Below are 12537 nucleotides of genomic sequence, written 5' to 3'. Positions count from 1 at the left end.
CCATGCATTACCTTCCTATGACTTCAGATGCCCCCAAGAATAATATGCTAAGATATGTAGTATGCGGTTTCTGCATCCCATTCTGTGTTTATGGCTGGATTCACATGTGAAAAAAAAGAAGTGAGTGAACTTCGAATATAGAGGCGCCATCGGACACCCTGTCCCGTAAACCCATCACCAATATTAAATCGCAGCTCACCGGTCTCAATGGGGAGTAGCGAAGCATCGGGCACAACTAGCGACTCTGAAGATGTCGACAGTTTAGACAAGCTGCGCTGGTGGCAGAAAGCAAGCATATACCAGGTGCTCATCCAGAGCTTCCAAGACACAAACGGAGATGGCAAGGGGGACCTTCGCGGAATCGTGGAGCGGCTCGATTATTTCGTCGCACTGGGTGTCGATGTCATATGGATCTCTCCAATCTATGAATCGCCCATGCGTGATATGGGGTTTGTTGTATTTATTTCAATCAAAACTTGGGGGCTAATAGTGGAGCAGGTATGATATTAGTGATTATCGCAAAGTCAACTCTATTTTCGGCACGATGGAAGACATGGAGTTGTTGGTCCACGAAACACATTACCGTGGTCTGAAGATCATTCTCGATATCGCCTTGAATCACACTGCGGACACGGTCAGTAATCCAGATTTACCTCGGGATGTATGCTGATGTCGGTAATCCAAGCACGAATGGTTCCAAACCTCCAGGCGTGCTCGCAAGAACCCTCATCTCGGAAAGCGAGATTGGTATTTCTGGAGCCCAGGAAAGCTGGACGAACAAGGGAAGCAGATCCCGCCAAATAACTGGGAGAGCACTTTCGCCGGTAGGATATTGGTATACCTCAAAAAAAGAAACTTGGCGGCTTATGTCCTATCAGGATCAACATGGGAGTTTGACGAAGAAGCCGGCGAGTTCTGTCAGTAGTTTTCAAGGTGCAGCTTTCCTGAAGCCTTGGCCCGGTTCTGACGATATATTTCCAAGATTTGCACATATTCGGGAAAAGCCAACCCGATCTGAACTGGGACTGTGAAGAAGTTCGACAAGAGCTATACAGTGTACTAAGATTCTGGCTGGACAAAGGAGTTGACGGTTTCCGGGTACGACGCCCTAGTTATCCTGTGAGGTAATGAAGCTAACTTTGTATGAACAAGCTGGACACGATGAATCTCGTGTCTAAAACTTCTGAATTCCCCGATGCTCCAATCTCCAAGTGCGGGAGTACGTGGCAGCCAGCCAATTATCTATTTGCCAACGGGTAGGACCACTGTAAAAGCAAACAGCTCAAAATCTGACACTGCTAGACCACACATCCATGAATATCTGCAAGAAATGTACGAGCAGGTTTTCGCACACTATGATGCCGTGACATTGGCCGAAATGTCTTGTGGAGTCACCCCACGCCAAGCAGTCCAGTATACGTCGAAGTACAAGCCTCGGCCGGAACTCAACCTCATAATCCAATTTCAGCATGTCGAGCTGGATTGCCACGATGGAGACAAATGGATGCTTCGGGAATGGGAACTCCCAGAATTGAAACGGGTCATAGCGGAGTGGCAAGAGACTTTGGTCAACAACGGTGGCTGGAACACGGTCTGGATGGAGAACCATGATCAGCCGAGAGGCATCTCTCGGTTCACCACCAATAGTCCGCGCTTCCGGGCGCTGTGTGCTAAAATGTTGGCTCTATGGCAGTTCACGCTGCAGGGAACGAACCTCATATTTCAAGGTCAAGAGCTGGGAATGGTCAATCCCGGTACCTTTTCGGAGGACATGAATCAGGATATCGAAACAATTCAATATTGGAATGAGTATGTCCGTCCTTGCAAGTATGGTATTCTTCTTGTTGAGCACACATAGGGCATGTGAACATGCGGGTTCAGGTGAGGCCGACAAATTGGAGCTTGCAAAGAAAGCAATCATCCAGAAAGGCCGAGACAATACCCGTATCCCGTTTCCTGTAAGTTTTGATCCCCGCGAAACATGATAGCAAAGATCTTGACTCGGCTAGTGGACAGACGATCCGCACGGCGGGTTCTGTGAGCCAGCTGCGAAGCCATGGATTCCAGCCGTCAATCACGAGAGCGAATGGTGTGGGAGCCATCAGCAGCGCTGTCCCGAATCAGTGTGGTCCTTCTACCGGTCCATGATCACACTGCGCAAATCCAATCCAACTCTAGTAAGTCGTCCGTGCTTCCGTTGTCTGTAACAAGCTCATGCGGGCGAGTGTGTCAGTACCATGGGTCCTTCGAAGCCCTAGACCTCGATAATCCCCTCATCTGGGCCTACAAGCGGCAATCCAAGCATGCATGCTACCTGACGGTGCTCAACTTCAGTCCCGGCGCAACTTCGTGGAGCTATGTGGACCACGGTGTGGACTTGTCGCTTCCTAAGATGCTCATCTCGAATCACCAGACGTGTGAGACAAATTCGACCCCGGATATCATTCTACTGCGGCCATTTGAAGGGCGGCTGTACCAGCTTAGTTGTGACTCGCAGTAGTTAGTTTTCTTTGGTTTTGTTTTGCATATAGTCATGGATCAGAAACAGTTGTTTGCATACCATCAGAAGGTTTTCAGGCATCCAGTAACACCACGGCAGGGTGCTTGACGTAGGGGAGTGTCAGAGAAGCGGTCTGATCGCAAAGCTGAGTCGGAACGTGCAGGGATATGAAACACGAGCGTGCGGGATAGAGTGAAGGTGGAGCCAGGTACATTCACGACAGGAATTCCCCAAAACAACAACAACGTTTTCGCTTGTCAGACCGACTTCTTTGCCGATCTGCCCAGGAAGTCAAGAAACATACATTATTCCTGCGAGGGTCTCAGCCCTGTCCCTTGCCAGCAGCATCCCACCTTGACTGCTGCCTTAACTAGTTGCTCTCCCCACCCATCCTGGAAGATATTATCACATCAGCGTTGATTTCGCCTTGATGGCGGTGATCATTATCATCTAGTCAAGTCGTGGGTGAGAGCGACAAGAAAAAGGAAAAAAAGAGAAACGAATGTGTGGGAGTGAAAGAGTTGGCCGCCCTTGCATCGTTCGACATCCTCATCATCACCATCCCTCGTGGACTCGATGCCGCCTCCCCTCGACACTCTTGCTGGTTCCCTCGGCCATAACACGCCGGGGAAGGCCGACCTCATTGTTCAATCTGTTCTGCTTGCGCTGGGTTTCGTCGCTGTGGGTCTGCGACTGTGGTCGCGACGATCGCTTCAGGTGAATGACTGGCTGATTTTGACAGCGACCGTAAGTATGTTCCTATGTTTTTTGTGAAAATATTGACGATCTTCAAGCTTATTGCAATCGGTCGCTATGTGGTGGAAATCATCATGGTTCTGCGGTGCGGGCTAGGGCTTCATGCAGCCGAAGTAGCCCGGACTGGAGGGCCCGAGGCATTTGTTCAATTGGTCAAGGTAGGCTCAAAGTCTCCAAGTATCTCACGAGTACTGACAATACTTGTAGATGGCCTATACTGGTGACCTTCTCTGGACGACCGCTGTTGCCTTAATCCAGTTGTCCATCCTCCACTACTACATCCGTGTTTTCTCTCAGCGGACCTTCAAGTGGTTTGCGTGTGGCACGATGACTCTGAGCCTGGCCCTATGGATTGCTAGCTTCCTAGCCACTGCACTCTTTTGCATTCCACCGTCGAAGATCTGGCTCCCTGACACGCCCGGTCACTGTGGAAATAGAAAAAAGTTGGAGATGAGCTGCACTATATCCGAGCTCGTTCTCTGCATGCTGGTTCTCATTCTACCAATACCGACGCTATGGAGACAATACCATCCACCGTCCAAAAAGGCCGGGCTGACAGCTATATTCGTGCTAGGCGCTGGGTGAGTTTTCTCTTCGGAAAACCACTGTCTGTCCGTCTTACTCATTGTATGTTGTCGCAACAGTATCATCACCATAATCGGTGTTCGTCTCAAGTACATTATCTCCCCAGACCCCGAAGATCCAACTTATGGGTCCGCATTCAAATCCATCCTAACGGCTATTGTTCTACCTCTGGGTATTATCGTGGCCTGTCTTCCGGTCATCTATACGGCTATTGGATCATCCAGTCGCAGACCTGGATCCCCCATGTCTGCGCGGTACTGGAAGACAACAGTCTTGTCGTCTCGTCGAGCCCAGGGTCACTTCCGGATGGAAGAGCCAGAGATGCCACTAGTCACAGTTACGCAGCCTGTTATGGTAAAGGGTTCGGATTTTCTTCGGGGCCATATCCAAGTCACCTCTGATTGGGAGATACATTCGACGCGGGATTCGACGCGGGATTCGTCGCGGCTTCGAGATTCGACCCGGATTGAGGGTAGGCCTATACGTGAGGTCTGAATTTGGGCAGGATTTCAGGTCTTCAGTTAGATGCTGGTGACAGATGCCACCCAGCTCTATTCAACCTAGGCGAGCACTCTCGATCAACCCTTCACACTCTTCACACCTCCCCCTCGGGACCATCCTTTCGCGAACAAGGCTGTTCGTGTCGGGCAAACTCGATCAACATAGGAATGCATCCTGTGCTGCGCAACTTGCTAGATCTAGCACCTTACAGTATATGCCCCTGGTGGGTAATGAATTTGACTCATGACTTACGTTATCGTTCTTTTGTTCGGCCCTTTATGATATCTTGTGATATCCAAATCGGTTCAATCATCCAATCTAGGTTGTTCATACATATACTATGTTCTCTCAAGAGACAAAAAATATGATAAACGCGTCGACTGGGAGTCGAACCCAGACTTGCCGATGACCAGAACCAAATACGATAGCTGTCAGGTGTGCGGCCGCTACACTATCAACGCGGGGTTCAACGTTTTCGGGCCAAAACAAACCCTAATATCTTGAGGCGGGGCTGTGCATTGATGTGTCACGGTATGAATTTCTTGGATAACGGGGGGAAGTATATACAATTCGTAATTCGTAACCTGTCCTGTTCTAGATCTGTGAGGCCTGAAGTATCACTGATGAATGGGGGTAGGAGTATGGGTTGATAAAATATATATTTCTGCTATTTGGCTAGGCTCTCACACTTGACACACTACGTATTACTGAATGATGCTTCTGTAGCCCTCTAGGCCCTTTATTACACCACAACGCTAGGTGACGGTAAATTGTACGCCGAGAATGGATATATTTGACACTATTTTCTGCGTCTCTTTTACCGGAGTCTTGGTCAAACTCTCTATCTGGGCGCTGAGCAACTCTTGAGTGCGCGGTGATCAGTTCATCTCTCCTCTTGGCCAACAATATATCCACAGGCGCCGTTCGACAAGCCGACACCACTCTTCCCACGGTGTGAAATAGAGCCCGTAAGCTGGTTCTCTGACGGGACGCATCTTGCCGCATTGTAAATAAAGCATGTGCCGTCTTCGTAACCACTTAGAACACAGCTGCTATCCTGCGCACACAGTACACAGCAGTCGTAGGGGGAATCGCTGCTGGCCTGTGTCTGCGTCACATCTCTGACATGGTGGGGGATCGTAAGCTCCACCAAGTAATCGCCAGCGATATCGCCGAACTCGTGTGAGAATGGAGTGATGGCAATGTTGTTAGTGGCACAGGCGTCGTAGGCAGTGCTCACGGCCGAAGCGGTGGCAGTGTTGGTGCTGGTGACGGTGTCAGTCACGGCAGGCAAGGTGGTGTCGACGCAGATGGTCGAGGTGATGGTGTCGGTGACGGTGGCCGAGACATCGGGTGGGACGATGGTCTTGGTGACAGAGATATGGTCGGTCTTGGTGACGGTAGTTGTATGGGCGGGCAGCCACTTGATGATAGGAGGGCCGATGATGATTTCGATGATGATGACTTCTACCACCACTTCATGTGTGCACTTGACAGACTTAGGGTATCGGAAGTCAGCGTGGTCAAAGCCTTGAGAGCGGCGCTCCAGAGGAACCAGCTCCCTTTTCTCTTCTTTCTCTTTTTTGACGGCAGTGGGGGTAGGGAGAGTGGAGATAATGGGGATGAATCCATATACAGTCGGGATGTTCGAGGTCGTCGTTGTTGTGATGGTGGTGTCCGTGCAGACGGTACTGGTGACCGCCGGCGGAGTTCGAGTCTTCGTCGTCGTGTCAAATTCAGTCGATGTAACGCAAACCGTATCAGTGTTGGCTGCAGCAGTGACTGAAGTGGTCGATTTCACGATTTTAGTCTTGGTGTGGGTGACCGCCGCCCGAGTCTTGGTAACGGTCGGATGTTCGGTATAAATGATAATAATCGGAGCCAGGGTCTTAGTATGTCTGACAGTAGCCGTCGGGACATGGCCATGATAGGGTTCGCCAGCTAGTTCGGTCTGATAGGAGACTTTGGTGGAAGTATGATGCTGCGTCTCGCGCCTGTTCGGCTTGGGGGCCGCCGCAGCCAAACCCAGCAGGGCCACAAAGAAAGGGACGCCGAAGAAGCGCATAATGATTATAATGATAGTTTGAGTTCTTTATGGGTTATGATTCTATGGAAATCATCTACGGCTTTCGATGACTATTTATATTTTCACGATGAGGGTTCCTCGCTCTGGACATCCGGGTTCTGATCCGCCTACCCTGGATATGGCGTCGCGAACCCTTTAGGCTTAGCCCCGATGTCGTCCACTAGCGCGGAGCCCAGCTGGCAATTTTGAGACCTCTCTGACGAGAGGTGCAGACGAGGCTACGAACGAGCTGGTTTCGAACGATCCAGTCCCCGGATTTGAAAAACACGTCACAGGCTGCGCTGGGCCAAGAATAAGCCTTCGGCAGATATGACCCCGGCCCTGGCTCCGAGCTGTAAGACCTGCATATTTAATCAGCCTCTAGGGGCAAACAAAGGGCTATATTTCGCGAATACGAGTACCCGCCCCTTGAAAGCAGGCCCTCACCGCTGGTACTCCAGGAGCTAGGATCGGTGATACTCCTCAACTATAGGTTAAGGAAGCGAATTGCCAACACATCAGTTCGTGTCTAGGGTCTTGGGCCTCATAAGGAAACATCAACTTGACACGTAGGAATCTCTGAGCTAATGCTATTGAACTCCCAAGTGATAATTAGCGACGAACGTATCAGAAAAGCCTACTTCTCGCTAAGAGTCACTTCTATACATAGCAGCACCGACTTGACCCAAAAGAACATACAGAGATACGATAGGGAATCGCAAGCAGATAGCGGTGAGTCGGTCCACGACCGGTTTGGCGGCGCTATGCGACCATAGTCCAAGGGAGGCTGTTAAATATCCTTTTAGTCTTCTTCTTTTTCTTCTTTTTTTTGGTAAGAGGGAGGGCGGGGGATTTTAAAAAGCGGGAAAATGCCTTGAGGTGGGCTTTACGTTATTCAGTTCAAGTCAATCATCCAATTTGGGGTGTCCGTATGATCCTTCTAAGAAACCAAAGAAAGTAATGGAACGTATCGACTGGGAGTCGGATTCAGACTTATTGGTGATTTGCTCGTGCGGCCGCTACACTAACAATGCAGGGATATAGTTTTCTCAACATCCAGAACACTCACTAGTGTCCACAGTCCATAGAGGTAACTTGAGTCTCACCATTGACAACAAAGCTGTCCGCATTTATCCGCAGCCGGGCGGTTGATTGGTGGTGTTTTAGCCGGTGTTGCATCATGGTCAGTCTTTTACTTTATTCTATAGCTATGTTCTAACAGTTATCAAGGTCCCAGACAACCTCTGCCTCTTCTGATCGACAGTAAATTCCTAAAACGTCCATACTTTTAGATCAAAATGGCGAAACTATTGAGTTAGTACTGATCCGTGGAAAATTGAGGTTTATCATTAGGCCCCTAAAGCATATGCCTATTATGCACGTGGTAATTCAACAAATATTGTGCTTGGCCGACATTTACAGTAGACGCTAGGCATACTTCTATTATCAAATGAGACGCAGAAGACACGGTTTTAACCGCTTTCCTAATCCAGTGAAGAGAGAGGTCGAACTGGATGAACTTAACCTCGCCAGTTCTGTGTCCCAAAGCGAAGACGTTGCGATACTGAGCCACTTTGTCCACTCTGTAATCAAAGGGAAACCAGAGAATTCGATTTCGACCTTGAATCGCCCACTCACAATTAATTCTGACTGAAGTTTCTGATAATGTTCTCTCACAATCCTGACAGTGATTCTCGAAAAGATTTCTGGGGATGCCGAATAAATTGTTGACGGTCTTGGTCTGTGATGTCGTTCCTGCCTCAGAGCTGAAACACCTTTGGGTGAGATCAAACACATCACCACCATTGGTCTTTAGAGATCGGCTATTGTCAGAGAATGCGATAGCCGAGAATTCGAACTCCGTCAAATGAAATGGGGATAAGAGCATTCTTTCCAAGTCCAAAAGACAGAAACCTGATCTGAAACCTAACGCTAGTGACCTTCCGTCAGGTGAGAATACCAGACGATCAAGTACGTCGCCCAAACTGTCGGTTTCGATCTGAAATTTCTTGTCACCAGTAGCCACGTCCCGGACTGTGGCATATGTATCAAAACAGATCGCAATTGTCTCCCCATCATGCGAGAAGGCGATATCAGAGATGAGATGAGAGTCTTTAAACTCGTCACCCAGAGCGCTTTTTTTCAGTGTCCATGATACTCTGTCCCAAAGGTCTACCCCTGGATATGAGCTCGTGGCAATTGTATCGTCGGCTGGTGACCAGGTGACACAGCCGAAGGTAAACGTCTGGGATTCTCGGATCACTCGCTTCTCCTCACCAGTTATGGCATCCCAGAATATAATCGCGTGGTCCCACGAAATGGATAACACTTCAGTACCATTAGATGAGAAAGCAAGAGCACAGGCCTGACTATCTCTTGCCGTCCGTATTGTTTCCATCGTTGCTGGATTCCAGAGTTCGACAAACGTTCGTGTAACGCTGGGAGGATTATAATCCTCGTGATATTTATCGTCCTTTTCATCCGGTATGGTGCTGAAAACCAGAATTGTGCGTTGCCTATTCCCGACGGCCAGCATCTTCCCGTCTGCAGAGAACACAATAGGCCTGTAAGTATCGCCACCGCAATGAATGATCTTGCTTTCTCTGAGCGTTTCCCCGTCCAACAACCGAATTTTACTACCAGCTGAAGTTAACGCTAATGTTTTGCCGTCCGGCGCAAATGCGATACTATAAGTAAGGCTGTCTTCCAAAGTGCGTCTATTATTCCCTGTCGTCGAATTCCAAACGCAAATTTTCCCAGGGGAACTGACTGACGCAAACGCGTTGCTGTCTGGTACCACCGCAACGGCCGATATATGTGTTATATCTTCATCCGCACATTCGAATACCTTCATCTCTTTGCCTGTCAACGTACTCCAAATTCGAATTTTGCGTTTTTCTTGTTTGTCTTCATCAAACGCTGATTCCCCACTGCACGATTCGTCACTGTCGGACGATAGATCTCCGTAAAATGGAACGTATGAGGAAGGAAATGAAACAAGAGTCGCGCCGTCAGGCGAAAGGACGTTCCTGCATCGAAACTTGTGTGGACAAGGAAATTTCACTTTCTTTCTCATATGGCCCTTTTCTGTATCCCATAGCCGAACTGCGCCATCACGCGAGAGCGACGTCAAGATTTTGCTGTCCTTTGAATAAGCCAACCTCACAACCTCATCCGAAAGGCGTTTGAGTGTTTTTCTCTCTTCACATTTCTCTTCGCCTGTCACTGTGTTCCAGAAACGGATTGTAGAATCATCTGAGCATGATGCCAAGGTTTTGCCGTCCGGTGAATATACGATGTGGTTCACAAGAATATTTTCGCAAAGCTTTTGCTTCTCTTCACCAGTCGCTGAACTCCAGAGCCTAATTGTTTTATCCTTTCCGCAAGATGCTATTGTTTCATTATCTGGTGAGAAAGCAAGTTCGATGACATCGTCATTGTGTCCTTCCAGTGTGAGAGCATTATTCCAGTCCATATCAATTGTCGGCAATCTTGAGACCCATTTAGGGATATTCCTTTCAAAAATAGTCTTTACAAGGCTCCTTTAAGGGGCGAATATGAGTGCGGACGAGTAGATTTGGAGAGGACATTGGTTGATAATCACCCTGAAGTTGAGGATGAATTGGATCGCATCCTCTAGAAAAGCAGAAAGATTGAAATCAGAATCGGCTTTAACACCTGCAGGAACAGGCGAGGTGACGGCAGACGGACTACTCTGGCTTGAGAGAAGTCTTTGCAAACTTTTTATCATGGCAATACTCTCAGATAATTTGCCCAAAAGGCTCAGCGCCTCGAGCCATTGGAGAAAATGAACTTTGAAAAAATCATAGACTTCATAGAAGTCTTGTAAAGGAGCACCGCTCTGGATAATATGATAAATCCAATGTTGACACGCATATTGAACATCCGCTGATAAGTGGAGGTTCACAACGGCAACCGGAATCTCTTCCCGGGCGGTCCCGGGCATTGTGAGACCGCAGATATCCTCTTTCAAGTTGTCATTGGAAGAAAGAAGCTTGAGACAGCGACTTGCAAGATTGGCGTGAATTTCTCTTTCATCAATCCAAAACGGATTGGTCTCAGATCTCTCAGGGTCAATGAGAAAGTCCCGGAATGACAGGTGAAGCATCCTAATTGGAGCTTCGGGGGACTCTGGAACACTCAAGACAGAATGAAGAGATCGTAGCCTGCGATCAATAACAGGTCTAGGAATATCTAAAATCTTAGATAAAGATAGGACCGAGAGGGGCTCAGCCAGGAGTATGATAGAGCCAACAACTACCCGGAACTCGTCCACAAGAGACTTCTGTGCCGCTTTTGAATTTCCGACGAGCTGATCTAGGACTGGACGGTAAGTTGAATCGAGGTTGTCCATTCTAAGCTGTGCATTTGCTGACCGATAGCTCAGGACCTTCGCTAACTGGCCCTTGGGTTCAGACCATACCGGGTCTTTGACAAAACGGCAAACGGTAGCGGCAAAGATGAAGAGCGGGATAGCCATCTGAGCTAAATCTTGAATGACCTCTTGACCGGGCCATGCTTGCGGAAGGAGGTCATTGGGTGATAGGACATTGTACTCATTCCTGATATTGGCAAACTCGGAATCCAAAAAAGCACCTATATCGTGCTTGATAATTGGCTCTGGCATCTGGTGCAAGACAAGATCTTGATATTCACCCTGGATGCCGTTGAAGCCCAATCGAACTGGTTATTCAGGTCTGCTTGTAATGAAAGTTCTTAAGCGCACCGAGGTCAGAGTTCTGACTTGTGATAGTAAACGGATAACAAGTCTGATATCATCATCTTTCTCACACTCGTCGAGGGCGTCAATCACGAAAACAATTGTTCTAATTTCTTGCGAGGTGGATTTCAGTGCTTCCAAGAGTTTCAACAAGAGCTCGGTGAACTGTTCTCGGAGATTTTTGCTAACAATGGCGGGTTCTGCTTTGATGGCACTTTCGATATCTGACGCAAGAGAAGGTTCTTTGACGACCAGCCGAGAGCAAATAGTGGTAAAGAGCCGAGCTGCATTACTTCGATCCTGCTCGCCTCTTTTGAAGAAAAAGCTAGCACCAAGGATACCCTTGTCAGAGAAGGACTGTGCGATTGTGCGCGAAATGGTTGATTTCCCAGTGCCAGCCATTCCATTCAGCCAAAAGATACATTGGCCTTGTGGATCTTCAGCCCAATCCAGTATATCTTGTCGGAGGGCAACACGTGTTGCTGGGTGGCATCGTGCATGGTGCTCTTCGGCGTGGGAATCAAAGGTTGCGCCATTGGCAATGGGTAGCTTTGAGAGAACGAGTGTTTGGGAAAGGTCAAGAGTCTGTGCGCTAGATACTTTTCAGCCTAATTCAAAGTTTAGACTTGTGAGCCTAATAGCTTACGTGTGATCAATGGCCAGAGCGACGGAGAGCGTGTCTCGATAACGTTCGAGGGTCGCAATGATGGCGTCCACTTCTTTGCTCTCAAACGGCCACTTGAATGCTCGGATACCAAATCGGCTCCGTATCCTCATTGATTAGAGTCAATTTTTTTCTTCAATATTGCTTCAAGCTCTGTAAGCTGGACCGAGCAACCATGAACGCCCTCGTGCAACCGTTGTGATGTATGAAGCTTCTTGCCATTTTGACTGTCAAGAAGCTTTCGCGAGCCTTCGAGAGTAGTATTTAGCCTTCCAAGCTCTTCCTGTAGACGGATAATCTCTGACTGGGCATTTTTAACTGCGGTGTAGTATTGCAATAGGAGTGAGGCGACCTTCGCCCCTATTTCGATCACAGTGATGATGCTAGAAGCTGCGCTCACAGCGTCCATCTTGAGTGAGAGTAGATGGAATCACGACTAAGAGTAGAGCTGACAAAATGTTGCGTACAGAAAGCTGATTCGAAAGGGGGAAGTCCTCGAATTCTCAAACGGTCTCTGACGGAGGGGCTCACCCGCGCGGGGTCAATGTACAGGGATATATGATATGATGCGCTTCAATAGTTTTTAGCTTCTGGATTTGCAACAAAAGTTATGGATAGATGATAGACCTCACCTGAATTTCAGTGGGTTTCAAACAAACAGTCCAAGCCCTAAATCCATAATGTGTAAGTTCAGCTACGTTGATAGATAAAGAGAATTTTCAGTG

The 12537-nt window shown here is 48.3% G+C and overlaps 5 protein-coding genes across 5 annotated transcripts; 2 read left to right on the top strand and 3 right to left on the bottom strand.

Annotated features, from left to right (window-relative positions):
- Positions 1 to 207: 207 nt before the first annotated feature.
- N7510_009718 (glycoside hydrolase family 13 protein) lies at positions 208 to 2500 on the top strand (the record flags this gene model as incomplete). Its single annotated transcript, XM_056981643.1, has 10 exons — positions 208 to 449; positions 499 to 634; positions 686 to 824; positions 879 to 917; positions 983 to 1098; positions 1153 to 1256; positions 1303 to 1809; positions 1859 to 1958; positions 2010 to 2177; positions 2234 to 2500. 10 exons carry the CDS (start codon positions 208 to 210, stop codon positions 2498 to 2500), a joined length of 1818 nt encoding a protein of 605 aa, XP_056829479.1.
- A 576-nt stretch (positions 2501 to 3076) lies between these two features.
- On the top strand, positions 3077 to 4336 carry N7510_009717 (uncharacterized protein; the record flags this gene model as incomplete). The annotated part of the gene is made up of 4 exons (XM_056981642.1): positions 3077 to 3247; positions 3295 to 3414; positions 3464 to 3837; positions 3901 to 4336. The coding sequence occupies 4 exons, from the start codon at positions 3077 to 3079 to the stop codon at positions 4334 to 4336; spliced, it is 1101 nt and encodes a 366-aa protein (XP_056829478.1).
- Positions 4337 to 4788: 452 nt separating this feature from the next.
- Positions 4789 to 6407, bottom strand: N7510_009716 (uncharacterized protein; the record flags this gene model as incomplete). The annotated part of the gene is made up of 2 exons (XM_056981641.1): positions 4789 to 4853; positions 5258 to 6407. 2 exons carry the CDS (start codon positions 6405 to 6407, stop codon positions 4789 to 4791), a joined length of 1215 nt encoding a protein of 404 aa, XP_056829477.1.
- Positions 6408 to 8236: 1829 nt separating this feature from the next.
- On the bottom strand, positions 8237 to 9882 carry N7510_009715 (WD40 repeat domain-containing protein; the record flags this gene model as incomplete). Its single annotated transcript, XM_056981640.1, has 2 exons — positions 8237 to 8326; positions 8383 to 9882. The coding sequence occupies 2 exons, from the start codon at positions 9880 to 9882 to the stop codon at positions 8237 to 8239; spliced, it is 1590 nt and encodes a 529-aa protein (XP_056829476.1).
- Positions 9883 to 11921: 2039 nt separating this feature from the next.
- N7510_009714 (uncharacterized protein) lies at positions 11922 to 12221 on the bottom strand (the record flags this gene model as incomplete). The annotated part of the gene is made up of 1 exon (XM_056981639.1): positions 11922 to 12221. The coding sequence occupies one exon, from the start codon at positions 12219 to 12221 to the stop codon at positions 11922 to 11924; it is 300 nt and encodes a 99-aa protein (XP_056829475.1).
- Between the last annotated feature and the right edge of the window lie 316 nt (positions 12222 to 12537).

Source organism: Penicillium lagena (assembly GCF_028827675.1).
Source record: "Penicillium lagena strain IBT 129212 chromosome Unknown utg000007l_segment0_segment0, whole genome shotgun sequence".
In the NCBI taxonomy this organism is placed as follows: domain Eukaryota; kingdom Fungi; phylum Ascomycota; class Eurotiomycetes; order Eurotiales; family Aspergillaceae; genus Penicillium; species Penicillium lagena.
The sequence above is the reverse complement of the archived record's forward strand: the minus strand, read 5'-3'. Positions and strand labels throughout refer to the sequence as shown.